Genomic DNA, 18,346 nt, shown 5'->3' on the forward strand with positions numbered 1-18,346 from the left:
CCAAGCTCCAAATGTTACTTAGTAATCAGAAAATTCCATTAATTTCCACACAGGAGGAAGTTTGCACTGATTAGAGGCACAAGCCTCTTGGCTAAAGCCATTTTTCCTCACCAGTATTTCGTCTTGCAGCAACCGGCAAACTGCAGATGTGGCCTTAACAGGCAAGTGTTACTCCCTCAGCAAGGCTGAGCCATCAGACAGTGTTTAAAATGCAGACTCCATCCTCGTCTCCATAAAAGATGGAGGAATAATCTAGAAATTCACACTCACTGCTTCCACAGATCTTATCTCCCAGAAGCATATGCCACAGGGATGATATGAGATTAATTTCCCCAGCGTTGAAGGAGGACCTTGGTTCCCAGGGCCATGTTCTCCGCTCTCTGCCTGGGCTGCCTTTCCCCACCACAGATTAAACAGCACCAGCAGCGGGTCCTATGGGATCCCCAGAGCAGAGGCCCCTTTTGCTTCTACCCTTCCCTTGTTAATGTCCTACAGAAACCTTCTCATTATACACGGGCAAGCCACTGGTTTGCCAGGCACCAGATGTGGCTCCGATTGCAAAATGTATCCTGGCTTTTTGCATTCTGCTGAACTGCAGCTCTTGGCATCTCAGATTTGCCAGGCAATATTGAGACCCACTTCCAGTCAAACTGATACCTTTGGGCACCAGTACCACGCAGACTGACTCCCACATCCTCTAACCACAATCCTTTCATCCCTTAATCGTCGCTCCTCTCCTTGGACAGCCTGTTAACTTCTCTAATACAAACAGACTAAGCAAAGCTTCAGTCTAAGAGCAAATAAAGCCCAGGAGAGGCATCACCCGAAGTCTGGGAGTAGCCTCTCCCAGAAGACAACAGCCAGAGAATTTCTGCTGGCAGAGCTCTTCCATGAGCCTTAGTAGACCCCCCATTATCACATGGGGTACTGCTTTCTCCTTCACTCAACCTGGTCCCTGCTGTGCACGCTGCTTCACTGGCTCCATAGGAGTTCAGAAACACTTACGTGCTTTAAACAAATATTTTTAAAATGTAGAGCTCTAAACAAGAGGGTGGGTCAGCTCTTTTCTGGGGAACATTGCAATCATGTTCAAGGTAAGGTTGCCACCCACACAGCACTGTTGGGACATCTAGAAAGCTGCCCTGGCTGGCTGCAGCCTACTCCTTTTCATCAAAACAGTTCACGGAAGAGATATATAAAACGCTCCCCCAAACAGGGAAACAGAGACAAAGTAAAAGCATTGAATCAAGACTAGGCTCCACAGGTCACCCAGACCTTACTCCCATATTCATCCCTGAGCCACCCTGTTCCCAAAATATTTTTTAACACTGCAGAGTGGAGCTACTTTGTCTTCCAAGCACACTGTGAACTGCTGTTCCAATCTGTATTTGTCATGCAGGCCCACCAGTGAATGTCAGCTGCAACATTTTCATCAACAGCTTTGGTTCGATTGCAGAAACAACTATGGTAAGTAAAAATCACAGCACAGCTGCTCAGCTACTGGCTCAGCCTGATTGCACTCACAGTACATGCAGCATCTCCTCCTCTTTAGTGTCACCAGAGGAAAATATTGCATACATATTCCCAAGTTTATCAAAAGTTTGCTTAAATTAACAGCCAACAAGAGACTCATATTGAGTGTAGTTGAAGATCACAGTTTCTATCTCCATTTCTACTGAAACACTGTATAGGCAAAGCATAAGGGTCCAAAAAAGGAAACAAGTAGTCTTTTCTGAAGACTTGCCTAAGGCCCTGAAAGCTCAGAGACTGTTCCAGATACTTTGTATTTAAGCGAATATAAATCCAGAAGTTTAAGTCAACGCTAAGTGAAGGAAAATTAGCTGAACTCAAATTCAGTCTGCACCAGATTTCAGATTCCGAAAGATTAAAAGAATCACTAGATGATTATTTTCTTGGAGGTGCATTTGTGTTAGACAATGATTTTTGATTAAAAAAAAATAAAATCAAAACCAATACTTGCAAGTTAAGCCTCACTTCAGACAAAACTAGTGAACATCAGCAAGAGCTGCATCTAATTGCCAAGACATTAGGAGCAAAGGATCACTAGAACAGGAGATAATTGCTCCATCTGAACACTATTAAAGATTGGTTGTGACATAATCACTGAACAGCAAAGGAAAACTCTGGAGGTACAGCGCCTTACCTCTGTGCTAATTAAAGCTAATCCAGAAATATGGTGTTTAATTACTCTTCAGTAATTCTTTTTCTAGAAAGACATTGAATGAAGAGTGCAAGACTCCATCTTCAGGTGTTTTGTGCATTCAGGCAGGATGTTATAAATTTCACACATAGATCACAGCCCTTGACTTGCACAAGTTACTTGCCATGCATGCCACTGCCAGAGGAGTTCAACAGCTACATATCGGGGGTTATAAGTCTCTCCTGACACTATAACATTCTTCTGGAAATGCTTGGGGTCAGGGGCAGTTCAGTTCCAGGGATGGGAGAAGCAAAAAAAAAACAAACAAAACCACAAACAAACCCAAACCATTACTCTGTCTAAGCACAAAGAAATGCATTTCATGGTTGGATTGCAGAATTTGTCAGATTTCATAGTTGAGATTTGTATTCATGGATTCATTTGTATATAAAGCAAAAGAGAAAGAACTAGAACTGAAATGCACATCTGTTCCCTATGTACTATTTTACTGGATACCTCTTTTGGTGTTACAGGCAATAGATGCTCTGTTCCTACACAATCTAGCAGAGACTATCTAGAGCTCAAGGGAGAGGGACAGACCCACAAAGGATCCCTGTGCAGAGCACATTACAATAATGTGTTTTTCAAGATACACTACAAGATGCACTCAAGCAGTCATACTAAGATGCCACAGTATCCCTGCAAGCAGGATGCTCTATAAAATTAGCATAGACTAGCATGAGAAAGAGAGAGATATAAAGTTCACCTCCAAGACATGCTGCAGGGACTTGCTGTTCTCTCCAGATGCCACTCATTTCAGAGTCTCTCTTCCATAGAAAAAAAATTCCCATGGGAAACCAAGAACACCCTCTGGGCACATTACTTTGTCTAGAAATACCCAAGCCAGCTCTGACAAGCTAGTCCAGATGTCAGGCTGACAAAGCATTGCACAAAACCTAATAGCACGCTTCTTTGGGGACAGCGATTCTACTTGTAAACACCAACAGGAACACAAGCAGCATAGGTACCGAAGCGTCTAAAAATGAGAGCCCAGCAGGTTAGAGCAGTCTTTGGGATTTGTTTGCTGACTTTGGATTTACTCTGTAGAGAAGCCGTTCTCTCCCTCCTCTCCGAGATTGCAGCAGGTTAAATATGCAGTGTCAGCTCCCCACCACAGCTTCTAGGAAGGGCAAAACGTCCCATGTTTCTTTGGGCACACTCCAGCATCTCAATATCTTTCTTATAATAAGAGGTCCCAAACTGAACATAGCATTCAAGGTGCTGCCTCGCCAGGGCCATGTACAGGGGCAATTGTGCCTTAGCCCTGCTGGCCGCAATATTTCTGATGCAGAACAGAATGCCGTTGGCCTTCTTGGCCAAGTGGGCACACTGCTGGCTCATCTTCAGCCAGTTGTTGACCAGCACTCCCAAGTCCTTTTCCATCTGACAGCTTTCCAGCCACTCTTCCCCAGCCTGTAGCACTGCATAGGGTTGTCGTGGCTCAAAGACAGGACCCAGCACTCTATCCACGGTGCCCACTCCTAACCACAAACTCTTAAATTCTTCTTTCTCTTCAAAAGTATAAACAACTTTCCCCCCCAGCAATACCAGAGTAAGCAGCCTATAGCAAAGCTGAACATTCTTCATTAAAAATGGAACAAAAGTCAAGTACACAGAGAACAAGTTCTTGATTTGAAGTTAATGGACTGCACCAGCTTCAGCTTTTCCTTTGTTGCACAAGACAACTAGTAGGATTATCTGAGCACTTAACCTAAAAAATTTCCTACTATAATGGCAAAATTTGAATTAAGCAAGGCCCTTGAGTTCTCTTCCAATGGAAGCTACAGTTCTACTTCTCTCTCAGTGGCTTTGGCAGTTGGGAGCATTTTGAATACAGTGAAAGCACACAGAGAAGGAGGAATTTTTTTTATATCATCACCTAAAGTTGCTAGAAGCTGGATACAACGTTCAAGATGACCCCTCCCAATCTCATGTTTTAAAAAGGACCCATGTGCAGCAAACGAGAGTGTAAAAGAAAGAAAACCACAAAACAGCCAGCACAGGCTCCTCCAGACACATTGCATGCATGCAAATTTATTTTTGCCACTTTCATGCTATAGTTATTCCATCTGAAAAGAGTAAACCAAATGTGACCTTCCAGCCAGCTGCAGTACAGCCACAATTTGTCTCCCAGCATCTCGTAAGGACAGGAGAAGCTGGAGGCTGCAAGTGTCCAAATGTTAAATACTTATTCAGAGACATCTGTAGATGATATTTCCAATGAGATAACAAATCATCCTGCAAAACAGAGTAAGCAATTCATTCCAGCCTCACAAGCCACAGCAGCTAGCAAATGTGAGTGATGAAATGCACAGGTCACACATTTAATACTAGGCCCACTCACCCCAAGGTCAGCAAAGGACATAAGTATCAACACACAAATACACAAAGCCTGTAACAAAGGCTAGGCTTTGAGCTCAATTTTCCACAGTCAGTCATTCTTAAAACCAACCATCAGTCCCACAGAGACAATAAGCACGTAACAAGTCACACAAGGCAAAATGAAAAGGTTTTCACAACACATCACAGTCTACTGCAATTTCAATATTAGACCTGCAATGCTCTGGCAACCTATATGGTTTGAATTTGTCTTTGCACTGAATGGAGAAACGGAAAAGAAACAAACCCTAAAATGGGACTACGCAACTCAAATACAAGGATACATACATACAAAAAACCCAAAACAACCCACCAAGCTATCATCACTAAACTGAGGATACTGGCTACAGCCCACCCCCAACAGCTCCACCCTTTCCCCAGAGAAACATAATTTCTCCTTCTTTTGTCGGGAAACACAGGAAAACTTTCTGGTTTGGGTTCCAATGCAAAAACTCAACACCTATTCAGCACTAGAATCCTGCCCCCATCCCCACCTACCTTCCTCAAGCAACAGACCTCTTCCTCAGCAGCATCCCTAGCACAACTATTACTCAAACCCTCATCCCCTTGGCCCAGCTGAAGTTTTCACACCAGGCTTCAAATTGATTGCTTGGCTACAGCTGTGGCCATATGACGAGGTCACTTATTAGCCCTCCCAAGGTCTACTCCTGGTGTGCTTTGTTTGGGTTTTTTTGAGGTTTTTTTTGTGATCAATCAGTTGTAGTTCTCCTTTGCAGGGTAAGTAACCTTAAAAATGTTTGTTCATTCCCTTCTGAGAGAATGAACTCAATGTTAATACAGCCCCTTGTGCTCCGCTGCCCAGGTGGGATAACAATCCCCTCCTGAGGGAGTTCAGTCTCCACCTTTTTTTCTCCATCAGTAAAACGTAAATTTATCAAAGCGAAGTCTCTCATCAAAACTGTTCAATGTGGAGGCTGGTCTGACAGAACTCCTGAGTCAGGGGTTGAAACCTATTGAGTTTCCTGACAGCATCCATCCCTTCTTCACAGCACTGCCTCCACCCTGCCACTTGCTTTCATCAGCTCACTCATCAGATGCCAAGGCTGCAGGATCTTGGGAAGGAAAAGTCTCAAACAATCTTTTGTTTCCTTGGCTCCTTGCAAGGTCACTAAGCAGAATTTTATTTCAGCGTTATCAAATTGAACTACTCTGATCAGTTGTTATTTTCTTCCTGCCCTGTGTCATTTCCCCCTTGGGAATAAAATGCCTTGTGCCAAATTGCAAAGCTTCTGAGTGCCTTCTCAACACAGAGTTGCTCCTCTCCACTCCCAAGCCAGCCAGAGGAACAGACTGCACAAGATAATCAATGCCTCTATGTGATTGGCACACAAATGAGGAGTTCAAGAGATAAGAAGGATATGGAGAAAGAGATTTTTTTTCTTCTGAATTTGCAGCCTCAGTAAAACCTTCTTCTCTTTTTGCATGAAAGTTCACATCAGAAATTGGTCCATTCTGTCCATCATTTAGGAATAACTGTGTACTTCTTGGTGATGCTAATTAATATCTCATACAACAACATTCAGAAGAAGCACTGTATATCTCCAGGTAGCCAACAAATGAGTATTGTTCATCACCTCTCAGCTTGACTGCAATGTCTATGCATGAAGCTTTCAACACACAGAATCCTTTAGCTGGTACAGAATACTGCAACTCTTATTTTAGGCTATGTCACAGCCACAGACATACCCCATTTGCTCTTCATGCCTTCTACTGGCTCCTCAGGCAGAGTCACGTCCAGTTTGCAGTCATACTGCCTGTTCTTACATCTGTGTCCAAATAAGACTGGACACAAGAAATCTAAAAAGCTGTTCAGCACCTTCAATGCTACAGAGCAATGCAACCATCTGTCACAAGGAAAAAGGCATCTGGGAGGAAAAAACTGGTCTCAGTGGCCAGGCCAGGACTGTAGAATAAACCCACTGAGAAGCAAGATCTTCATTAACACACACGTACACATAGATAGGCACAATACTAAGGCTATAAAATGACAAAGCCCAAGAATTGCATTCAGTGGAAGTATTATATTGATTTGTCCTTGCTTTTTTTTATATTACAACATAAATGCTCAGATGTCTATATTCCCAAACAAAAAATATCCACTGCAAACACTTGTCTGCAAAGCAAGAGCACAAAGAGTAGCATTCACTAGCACTACTCACCACACTGCTGGACATGCCCTGGATGGAGGTAGTACAGTCTCTCACATCACACATCAACCATCCTACATGTTCCCATGTAGGAACTGAATACAGGATGCTTGGACTCTGGAGATGAGATAGGAGAGACCTTCTTAAAGACACCTACTGTGAGAAGATAATTTTCATTTGGCCTACAAGCTTGTGATTAAGATCTTTCATCATGCTGACGAAGACTGTGGCAATCATTCTGTCTATGGTCTCTTATGTCTGCTGTGGGGGCAATGTAAACCATGCTACACATCTCTTCTTAGCTTTTCTTTTTGACAAGTTTTGAAGATGAAACACTGAATTTACTGCAGCAACAAAGCTTATCCACAGCAGCACAGGCTTCCAACACTCCCTCAGGCTGAGAACACTTCTGGGCAGCTACACCTGAAGTTTCTTCCAAACATGAGTTTAATTTGTGTTATACATGACATAAGCCCCCAACTGGAGCTGACCTTCTGGCATCCAGCTTATTTGTAGCTGAATAAGCAAAACAACCTTTTGCTTTCTACCTATTAGGTCAGTGACATTGATTTCCCCTGACTGCAATGGCTGCAGGTCTTAACACACAGGAAAGGGAGAGCTGGAAGTATACAAGGTGTTTGGGGAGCAGCTGCCATGGGAATTGGAGGTTCAGGGCTGCTTTCCTTTTTGAAGTTTGCATGATTGGCTAGTCCTGCACTAAGCCTCTGGTTCTCAGCTGTCCACAGCTATTCGCGTTTTCTTAAGATGCATTATTCAGAGTCGAAAGAGATGAATAATTAAAGTGAGGGGGACCCACTAGGAGTTGTGAAGGTGACATTTGGAATATCAGCAGAAGGAGAGAGTGTTGCAAGTCTTTTTCATGTTCAGAGATCTGCTCCTTTTAGCATCAAGTCCTTGGTCCATTTGCTATTGTCACAATCATTAATGTCACTATCAGCATCTGTGCTCGGAGGATGCAGATGGCACCAAGTGGCCTGAAACAAATTCTACACCATAGGCTTGGCTATGAACTGCCTCATCCAAAACACAAGGCACCCAAGACACAATCCTCTCCCAATCCTCCAGTATGACTGGACACCACAAGAATCATGTCCTCCTGGACAAGAGTCTGTAGGTTCATAGTCAAATGATCACTTGAGGCTGTAACATCAGAAAGACTTTCCACATTCAACCTTCAGCATGAGAGCTTTGTGTTCTCCAGGTGGAAAGAACAGACCTGATGGCAGTCAGGGAGATCCCCTCAGAGGTCCCAAATAATCTCACTGAAAGAAAGGTCCTAGTGCCTGCAGCAGGTCCGCAGCGTGTCAGACACCCTCCATTAACTGTCTCATAATAAAAAAAGTCTTCAAAGTATGTTAGTGTTAGAAAGGCACCAAAGAAACTCTTAATCTTAATAGCAACTACTAGTTCGGGCCAGGGCAATGAAATTGGTTTACTGCATGCTGCTCTTCAGATGCAGTGTGCCTCTGCACTTAGAAAATGTCATTTAATTTACGGACATGAAGCTTTTATCCCTCTCCTGACATCTGGTACATCCTCTTCTCATTTCAGTTTGTTAGCTTACTTTCTTACGTGAAAATCAGCAGCGAAGAGACATGCAGATCACCCTGGCAGGCTATTGGTCAGACAGAGAGAACAGAAACTGCCTTTAACTGTCCAGGAGAGTGTCTGAGCTTGACCTCAGCAGCCAGCCTTGGCCTGGGAGCTCAGGGGAGCTATTAGACACACGGTTACAAGGCAGATACCACGTTCTGTAGTGCTCAGGGATTAGCTTCAATTACAGAAGACGGCTATCCTATAAAATCTGTAGCATTTATGGCATTTTGATACTAGCGAGGGAAACCCAGAAGACTCACTTAGGATTAGAAGGGCAGACTTCATGCACAATCCTCCCATGTTCACGTACTCTCATCAAGAGCAGCTGGTTCTGTCAATTCATCTGAGCTACCCTTATATTAGTGGGCACACAGGGAATATCTCTTCTATGGCCTGTCTGTCTCACTGTGCCCTTTCTTTTCACAAGTCTAGAGGAACCACAGATAGTCACAATGTGGGATGGTTCAATGCTGAAAGGAAGCTGGCTTCAATGTCCTTCCCCCCTTAATCCTCTGCAACAGTCATCTGGATGACACTAGCCCTTACGATCCCTGCAACTGAGCATTGCTTCTCCAGCCCCGGGGTTCAGGCCAGAGTTCTCAACTCCTCACACACAGCTGATGATTGCTGGGATGGAGGGATGCAAGGATAGGCAGCTGCTCTTGCTATGAGATAGCTGTAAGCTACAGAGATAAAAATAGCAACAGCTCCTAGAGAAATAGTGTCAAGAAGCTTGCCATAGCTTGGGAACATAGGCATAGACATAGTTTGTTTTTGTGAATTATTTTAGTACATGCTCCTTGGTGCTCAGCACTTTCAGCCTGCCCTAATCACAACTGCATTTCTCTTCTCCCTGCTTACACCGTGCAGGATTACAGGGTGAACATCTTCCTGCGACAGCAGTGGAATGACCCACGGTTGGCGTACAATGAATACCCTGATGACTCTCTGGACCTGGACCCCTCTATGCTGGACTCCATCTGGAAGCCTGACTTGTTCTTCGCTAATGAGAAAGGGGCCCATTTCCATGAGATTACCACAGATAACAAGCTTCTGAGGATCTCCAGAAATGGCAATGTCCTCTACAGCATCAGGTGAGGTGACTCAATGGGAAGAGCTCCACCAAGGCAGCAGAGGGCAGAGCTAAACTCCACTGAGAAAGTGAAGAATCTGAGTATGCCATTGAATTAAAGAAATTAAGGTGTTTTTAAAGTAGGAGATCACACAATTAGCAGTGCTGTAGCAATGTGGTGGGAAGGGACCTCTGGAGGACTGTCATGCAATCTCATCCTGAAAACTGACTACAGATCAGGTCAGCTCTGGCTTTGTCTAGCCAAACTGAAATACTCCATGGATTGAGATCCTATGACCTCTGTGGGCAGCCTGTGCTGTTGTTTCATCCTCCTCATGGGGCAGATTCCTTCAACCCAAAATCACAAAATAGTGAAACACATCCCTATTTCCCTGAGCAATATTACTTATTTTTTATTGATATTTAAATACAGCTACACAAGCTAAAAGAAAGAAAAAGGTCAGTATCTAGTATCTCTCAGTATCTGTCCCAACATGCATCTAAACTCAAGCAGAGAATTTCTTCCAACATAAGGATTTAAGTTAAAGTGTCTTTCCCTCCTGCCAAGTTTCTTGATGGTATGATAATAGAAAAACTCAATTCCCATTCCCCAGGAAATGCTGCCATTTCTACATCAAGGCAAAAAGCTGAAAAAACTAAACACTTCAGGAAGCAGCACTTTTAGCATTATCAAACCAATAACACAAGTCTAGCTATCTGAATCAAATAATTTAATAGCAGCTTGTTGAACCAAGCAAACATTTTGAGCATAGATCATGGTATAGGACAGAAGAGCAATATATCATAGAAAATACAGCCTGCACCTAGTGGAAAATGGAGCTGGAGAGACAAAAGTAGAGGTCTCAGGAGGCACAGCAAGAATTCAGGAAGATACAGAGGTTCATGTTACCACAACTCATTTTCCTTGCAGAAATCCTACCAAAGTCTCTATTTTCCCCCACAGCAACATTTAATCTTGTCTAAGCTTCATTTTTTAATTTTTTTTTTCTGACATGGAAATGTTCTGTTTAAAGATTTCCAAACAGTCTCAGTCTCTACAAATGCATCTAGGGAGTCCAGAGAATGGGTCTGGTCTTGCTGCTAATCCAGATTACTGTGAATCTGAGACAAGAAATGAAGGTGCAAGCAGCAAAACTGTTTGGTGTGGGAACTCTATGTTCTGCACAATAACATTCCAACGAAACACCATCTGCAGCAGGCAGCTCTGCTGGGAATTATATCACAGACCCAAATGTTCAGCATTTCTGATGCTTTCCAACACCACGTGTGAAAAGACAGACAGGGAAGAGGTGAAGGATCAGTCATTCCCCCCAGCATACCAGTGCGCTTCAGGCAAGGTAACCAGCCTGTTTGCAACATTGGATGTCTGAGATGGTTCCCCCCCACCTGTCGTGAGTGCCACAAACTGTCTGGCATTCGTCTGTGTTGTCTTCTCTCCTCAGGATCACGCTGACTCTGGCCTGCCCCATGGACCTGAAGAACTTCCCCATGGATGTACAGACGTGCATCATGCAGTTAGAAAGCTGTGAGTCCTGCGTACATATCCATTCCGGAGAGGAGACAATGTGTTCTTCCCCTTCCTCTCCCCTGCCATCTCCCTTCCCAGCTGCAACTCATTCCCAGTTCAGCCTTCACTGGGGGCTTGCTCAAGAGCCACCTGATCAAGATTTTCCGTTCATCCAGCACATGAGACATTTTCTAGAGAAGTCAAACCTTAGAAGTTCCCATGAGAGGAGCCCTGGCTTGCTTGTATTTACATTGGCCTTGCACTTTGGAGGAGAAATACGAAAGTGTGTTCAGCTTTAAAGGGGATTTTTTGCTCTCTGGATGAATATTTGCCCCTTGTACATCTTGCTTATCCCAAAGGAGGGAAACATGATGAATAACTTCATTCACAAAAAGAGGTCAAGTTTTAAAAAACAGCAAACAGCTCAATAAGCCAAATTCAAGTAAAAATGTGATTTATAGCAGACAATTCTTTGCACACCACCACAGGTCCTAGCTTTTACGATATGCATAAGCAGCTCTGCCTCAACCCAAATCCCATTCATTACAACATGAGAAAGGCCAGGATAAGTCCTTGCCTCCAAGCATAGCTCTCTTCTACAAATCCGTCCCTTTCTACATCAGTATTTAACATGTTTCACACAGTATTATTTCCCGCCTCTCAACAGTTGGCTACACAATGAATGATCTCATATTTGAATGGCAAGAAAAAGGAGCCGTGCAAGTTGCTGATGGGCTGACATTGCCTCAGTTTATCCTCAAAGAAGAAAAAGACTTGAGATACTGCACAAAGCACTACAACACAGGTCAGTGCTGTTTACCCTTGGCTGCTGGGTTCATTAGAGAGGAATTCAGGACTGTGAATTTGTCAGAGTCTCTTGCTGTGTCTGATGGCACTCCAGTGAAACAAGCCTCATCCTACAGAGCTAGAGAGAACATATATGTATGAATACACACAAATATGTTACTAGTAAATATATGTGTATATAACCAATAAAAAGCTAATGGACATGAATGTGTGGAACTCTCTTGTCCCCAGCAATACCTGCATCAGTTTAAGGGTGTTTGGTCTGGAAATTTTCTCCCAACGTCTTTTCTCTTTGATGCAAGGGAGTAGGTGAAATTTAAGTGACAAAGGACATACTGCCAAGAGCTTTCTTGTTGTGCATTCATATTTCAGAACTGGGCAGCAGCTGCTCCTTTCCTCCTCTAACAAGTCTCTGGTTCTAGGCAATGTAAGGAAAGTCCCCAGACAATAACTGAAAACAGGAGGCTCGCCGTGCCTTATTAGTAATCTCCCATGTTTCTCCTGTCATTTTCAGGCAAGTTCACCTGTATAGAAGCTCGTTTCCACCTCGAGCGGCAGATGGGCTATTACTTGATCCAGATGTACATCCCCAGCCTCCTTATTGTCATCCTGTCCTGGATCTCCTTCTGGATCAATATGGATGCTGCACCCGCTCGCGTTGGCCTGGGGATCACCACAGTGCTCACTATGACCACGCAGAGCTCTGGTTCCAGAGCATCACTGCCCAAGGTAGGGAACACACTTATCTTCGCAGAGGGGCAAAATGTGGACTTTCTGGGGACAGCACATAAGCAAGTCACCACATAGATCCTCCTGCTCAACACAAGAGGCATTCTGCCGCCATTGCCCTTTTCCAGTTTAAGAGCAAGCAGAACAGATTTCAGTATCCTCTTCCAAAATTTTAGCAGAGTTTATGTGACTAGCAATAAAATTTCCCCTAAGATGCAGTACTCACAACAAGATCCACCACAGATCCCTGTAGCCAGGAAGGAGCTTTGTACCTTACAGATCCCTGCAACAATGACAAATGGACATACATTCTATATTCCAGCTTTTTACTCACTTGACTGCCATACTTTTATAATAGTACTGAATTTCCCTGTGATGAAGGCGTTTTGATATGATCGGATTGGATGGCTATTTTACTTGTATATAAACCATCAAAATCAAGACTGTGGAATTATTGCCACTTAAGAGCCCAGGACCAGTTTCAGTGTCCAGATAAGACTTTCATGTTAAATGAACTAGATTTTTGTTTCCAGGTGCAGATGTCATCCATACCATGGCTTCATCAACTCCTTCCACAGACCTTGGGAGTAATATGTAAAATAGCAAGTAAAAAGGCATTTGGGTGAAGAAGTCACCCTATCTCAGTGTCTTTCTCTGACTCCTAGGTGTCCTACGTGAAGGCCATAGACATCTGGATGGCCGTGTGCTTGCTGTTTGTGTTCTCCGCACTTCTAGAGTATGCTGCTGTCAACTTTGTGTCTCGGCAGCACAAAGAGTTGCTCAGGTTCAGAAGGAAGAGAAGGCATCATAAGGTAATACATAAAGCACGAAGAACACTGCTGGAATCTGTCCCAGCAGAACCTCATTACATGGTCAACTGAACCAAGCCACTAGCTCCCAGGGAAGTCCTCAGTACTTGGTCAGATGTTAAGGAAGGTCACACATCAAAAAGCAGGGCTACCTCTATGAATTGTCTCTTCTAACAGTCTGCTAGCCCCAGGAGTCTAGCAAAAGTGGATTTTGTTAGCTAGCCAAGTGGTCTAAACCAAAGAGGTTGTTCTCAACAGAACAATTTTCACACAGTAATGCTCTGGTCTGAGTTCTCCTCCTCAGAAGACACAGCGAGGGCTGGGGGGAGGCAGGCAGGGAGGTGTGAGGGATGCCTATCAGAGAGCAGCATCCCCCAACAAGACAGCCCACGTTAGCCTGGAGGTAAGTGACACCTCTTTTGTCTCTGTCTTCTCCATGCTCAAAAGCATCTGCTTCTCAGACTGACTGCAAATTCCTCTCAGAAGAAAAGAACATTATTCTCTGCCCTAGCCTGGCTCCGTGCTTACTCACCATGACTGATGCCAATCCAAGCACCCATGTGTCACATAGACCTGCAACTCCTTAGCCTGGACTCTACTAGCTTTCAGGCTGGCGTACTACAGCAAAGATTTCACCTCACAGGATGCACTAGAAAAAAACATAAAGGTGATTGTGATCACAAGACTAAAGGCACTTAAAATTTGTCCTCATTTAATTAGTAGAATCATCTAGGTAGAATCAAATCTTCAGCACCAGGCCTGAGAGGCTACCTTCAAGTTAGCATTAAAAAAACAGTAAATTTTCTAAAAAACCCCACCAAACTGAGAAAATTTTGCTAATGGGAATCTCAAGAGAGTCCCTAAGAGACCATGAAGATCTGCTTAAAATATTTCTCATAGGTATTTTAAAGAATCCTCTGTGATCCATACGCTCCATTCCACTGCTTCACTGTCCCAGCCATTAAACGGTTTGCCCAGAGTCTAACCTGTCCGACAGCAGTTCATAACCTGGAGAATTGCCACCTTTCTAGGAGGCAGTGGATGTTAAGGAGCAGAAATCCCTGCTTCTTTGTAGATTTGCCTCCCTCTCCTTCAATCGTCCTATCTGCCAAACAGGAGATAATTGTTCACTTGGCCCCAACCCAGTCAGGACCAGGGATGAAAAGTGTTGGATGGACAAATGCAATAGAAAGGAAGTAACAGATGAGACTATCAGCGCCGACTGGTTTTGTCTGGCCAAAGCAAGACCCTACCATCTCAAAGTCAATGAGGCAGTTCTGGTTCAGAAGATGCAGCCTGCTTAACAAAGCCAAACTTAAAACCACCCAACATGGGTGCTTTATAGTGCCTTTATCTCTTCATCTAGATTCAGACATCCTGCCTCTGGATCTATGCTGTTGCATGCAGATCGCTCAGTTGATAAAACAATAAAAACAAAAAAGCCACTAATACACAGATGAGCTTAAAAGATATTTGCCAGAGATGTTTCATTGAACAGAAGGCTGCTATTACAATCCCTGGCCAATCTCAAAGCAATTTAATTGGAACAAAGCATAAACAAAAACACTTGCAAAAGCAAAACGAACAAGGTTTGCAGGCTCATCAGAAAACCAGGAGCTGACTGCAAATATGCAAATAGGTTAGCGCAGCTGCCAAAGAACCTAATTGCTCTGTCCCGACCGCCTGACTTGTCTGGGTGGTTCTGGCTGGTTTAGGTATGACCCTCACGAAGGAGACCAATCAAGGAAAGGGAGATAAGTTAGTGATGAGAAGGACTTTTGCAAAACTCTCCCTGATGCCCTAAAGCTGAGGGATGCTAGTGCCCACTGTCCCCCAGGTGCAGCCCTGGCACAGTCCAGGGCTCCCACGTTGCCCTGTGCCGGCAGGGCCGGACAGCAGCGTGGCTGGAGGCATGGAGCAGACTGCCAGGCAGCAGGGAGGTCAGAGATGGTCCCTGCAGCCTGCACCCCTCCAGATCCCCATCTGTTAGTGCCTCATCTGCAGTGCAGGTCCTGGCCACCCAAAAACCAAAATGTCTGCACCACCTATCATCAGAAAAACAGCCTTTTGACTGAAAAAACTATCTCCAGTGGAGCCAGGAGAAGCATTTCTGTGAATCTCGACTCACAGCTCACTGAGTGACTTATTAGATGTTCAAGCACATGGAGTCACACAACCCCGAGAGCAGCCGGATCTTGATTTCTGTGCCTCTGTTTTCCCAACCAGTGCACTGCCCCCTCACAGATGCTTTTTTCTGAGGCAAAGACATTTAAGGATTGTCAGGCCTCAGGTGCCAGGGACCAAGGAGACACAATCAGAGCAGGGAGCAACTATCTATAGGCCTGCAAATTTGTCTCAGCTAGGACCTTGAAACAAATAATGGGTCACACAACTCATCAGCTTGCCACCCTCCCAGAATAAACCAGCACAAAAAAGATGGTTTGGTTTTATTTGGGTTGTTCTGCTTTGCTCAGACATGCCAGTGTGCTCTCCCCTTCTGCTCCTCCGCCCCAGCTTCCCGGTGCCTCCATCCCACGCAGCGACCCGCTAGGAGCAGGGGCCATCCAGAAAAGACACTCTGCAAAGAAGAGAGGAAAGGGCAGCGGCACACAGCAGACAGGAGGGTTACAAGGAAGGAGGGGCCTGTAGGTCAGGGTTGGGGGACACAGGTCAGTATTGGAAGCAACAGTGTGGATCAGTCTCCATGACAGTTAATTAGTACGGTTGGTGTAATAATTAGCCTCAGTGACCCAAAGTCAAGAGATGGGTTTCTGAGCCCGCAACTCACCAGTTGTATTATTTTGGCCAGTCTTGGTTTCCCTCTGTGGTTGTATCTCTGTGTTCAATAAAATAGGGCTACATCATCTGAGAAGCCCACAAGACCTCCACCAAAAATGCAGCAATAGCATTTGCCTTTTGACTGGAAAAGAAATTATTTTTCTTGCTCAATCACTGGAATTAGCTCAAGTAGCCATGACCCGCAGAAGGACACTACCATTCTTCACCTGGAAGGTGGTTGGTGGGGAGAGGTTGTGGAGCTCAAGGGGTGCCGGCGAGAGGAGGGCTGGTGGCACGCTGCCCGCAGAGGTCTTTTCCTGGACAGGTCTCGGCACCTGCATATCCATGTAACTCTGTGGGAAGTCTCGTGCTGCGGCTTCAACTACATGAGTTACATGGAGCCCACTCCTTCTGGGCAAGCTGATACAGCACAAGCAAAGCAAAGAAGGTGCTGATAGGAGTGGGGGGTGGGGGGAGAGGCAGAAGCAAAACAGGGGATGCAATTGGAAAAATGAAAGCAGTACCATAAACCCTTCCAGTATGTCAAAGACCCCAATGGGGTGGAAGTCAGTCTTGTTCTCCATGGGGTGCCTGGATCCCCTGATTTGCATCTGTGCATGACACAGCTGGCACCCTTCTATAAGGCTGATCTCCCGAGAGCAGAGGGTTTGTCCAAGGGTGCTGAGGCTGGGCCATGAGGAAGATGTCTTTCCTTCCCAGAGCAGGAAGCTGTCAGTGGGAGAGTCTTATAGCGAGGGTGCACTACCTATATCTCATTTTAAGTAGAGTCCCATGCTGAATCTGTTTCAGGAGGACGAAGCTGGTGAAGGCAGGTTCAACTTTACCGCCTACGGGATGGGACCAGCTTGCCTACAAGCCAAGGATGGCATCTCCGTCAAAGGTGCCAACAACAACAACACAGCCAACCCCGTCCCCCCGCCATCCCGCTCCCCCGAGGAGATGCGAAAGCTCTTCATTCAGCGAGCCAAGAAGATCGACAAGATCTCACGCATCGGCTTCCCCATGGCATTCCTCATCTTCAACATCTTCTACTGGATCATCTACAAGATCGTCCGCAGAGAGGATGTGCACAACCAGTGAGGGAAGGGGAGCAGCTGGGAGGGAGCAAGCAATCCTTTATATATGTGCAATAGCAATGCAGCTATGCATGAATTTAAGAATGTGGCAATATTTACTAAAAATAAGGGGGAGGGGGGACTGGGAGGGACTTTTAATCATATGAACTGAAGATAACTGGCACAGGGAAGAGAAAAAAAAAAGCTCTTGATCTGGAGAGTGCAGGGTAGGGGTTAGTTTTACAGCATAGGAAGGTTTGGATTGCTCCAGCTGCAATCCAAGCAGTGTAATATATTAATATATTACTATATATTCATGCTTAATTATAATGCAAAAAGAAAACAATCAAAAATATAAACAAAAAAAATCCTTTTTTTAGCCTATTAACAGCTTAGATTCTCAAGTCACTGGAATGATTCATAATTCCATGTGCAGAAATGACTGCAATTATGCTTTATTTGACTTTTGCTATAGAAAGGCCATACCAGTCAAGCACGTGGGGAAAAAAAGCCCTAACAAAAAGAACAAAAAAACACCAAGAAAATCATTTTATGCTTCTCTAGGTTTTGCACTTTGAAAACTGGATAGATGGGGAAACTTAAGAAAGAGGCTGTGGATTGTTTTTTTATTTTTTATATTTACTTTTTATAGTCATGTGTTTGCCAATCAAATACTTTGCGACTTTTAGACAGAGGAAAGCAAATACATTCTCTCTCATCCCCATCAGAAAGCACCCAATGGGAAACCCGAGAAGGTCATCGGGGCTTTCACCAGAAATTGCAGATACCTTTTGTCCTTTTAAATAGCCAGGCAGGATTTGAGTTCCAGGAGTCAGAAATATTATATGGAACATTGGAAATTATGAAGGATTTTTAAAAAAGCTCACTTTTTTTTTTTTCCAAATACCTTTCTGCCGTGTTTGTTTACAATGGGGTGAGTTAAAGCAGAAATTATATTTAAAATATAGAGGAAAGAAGCATATTCATGCTGTGTTGTGACAGGATCGGGCAAATGGCAATACTGTCAGGAAGGGGAAGGCGGGGGGAGGGGGGAGGCATGTACAGAAGAGAGAGGCTTTTATTTTCAGACATTTCATAGCAGTAATATTAATAGTGAAGCTGGGCCAAAGGACCCAAAACTCTATTTTTGTATCTATTTTGG

The 18,346-nt window shown here is 44.4% G+C and overlaps 1 protein-coding gene across 1 annotated transcript in view; it reads left to right on the forward strand.

The window, feature by feature from the left end:
• Positions 1-17,209, forward strand: part of GLRA1 (glycine receptor, alpha 1) — a 35,433-nt gene extending 18,224 nt beyond the window's left edge. Inside the window, exons 3-9 of the mRNA XM_009875504.1 lie at positions 1,400-1,467; positions 9,256-9,479; positions 10,921-11,003; positions 11,653-11,790; positions 12,307-12,521; positions 13,187-13,333; positions 16,919-17,209. Coding sequence (XP_009873806.1) covers positions 1,400-1,467; positions 9,256-9,479; positions 10,921-11,003; positions 11,653-11,790; positions 12,307-12,521; positions 13,187-13,333; positions 16,919-17,209 — 1,166 coding nt within the window. The remainder of the gene's footprint in view (positions 1-1,399; positions 1,468-9,255; positions 9,480-10,920; positions 11,004-11,652; positions 11,791-12,306; positions 12,522-13,186; positions 13,334-16,918) is intronic.
• The last annotated feature ends 1,137 nt before the right edge of the window (positions 17,210-18,346 follow it).

Source organism: Apaloderma vittatum, unplaced genomic scaffold, assembly GCF_000703405.1.
Source record: "Apaloderma vittatum isolate BGI_N311 unplaced genomic scaffold, ASM70340v1 scaffold8788, whole genome shotgun sequence".
Taxonomy (NCBI): domain Eukaryota; kingdom Metazoa; phylum Chordata; class Aves; order Trogoniformes; family Trogonidae; genus Apaloderma; species Apaloderma vittatum.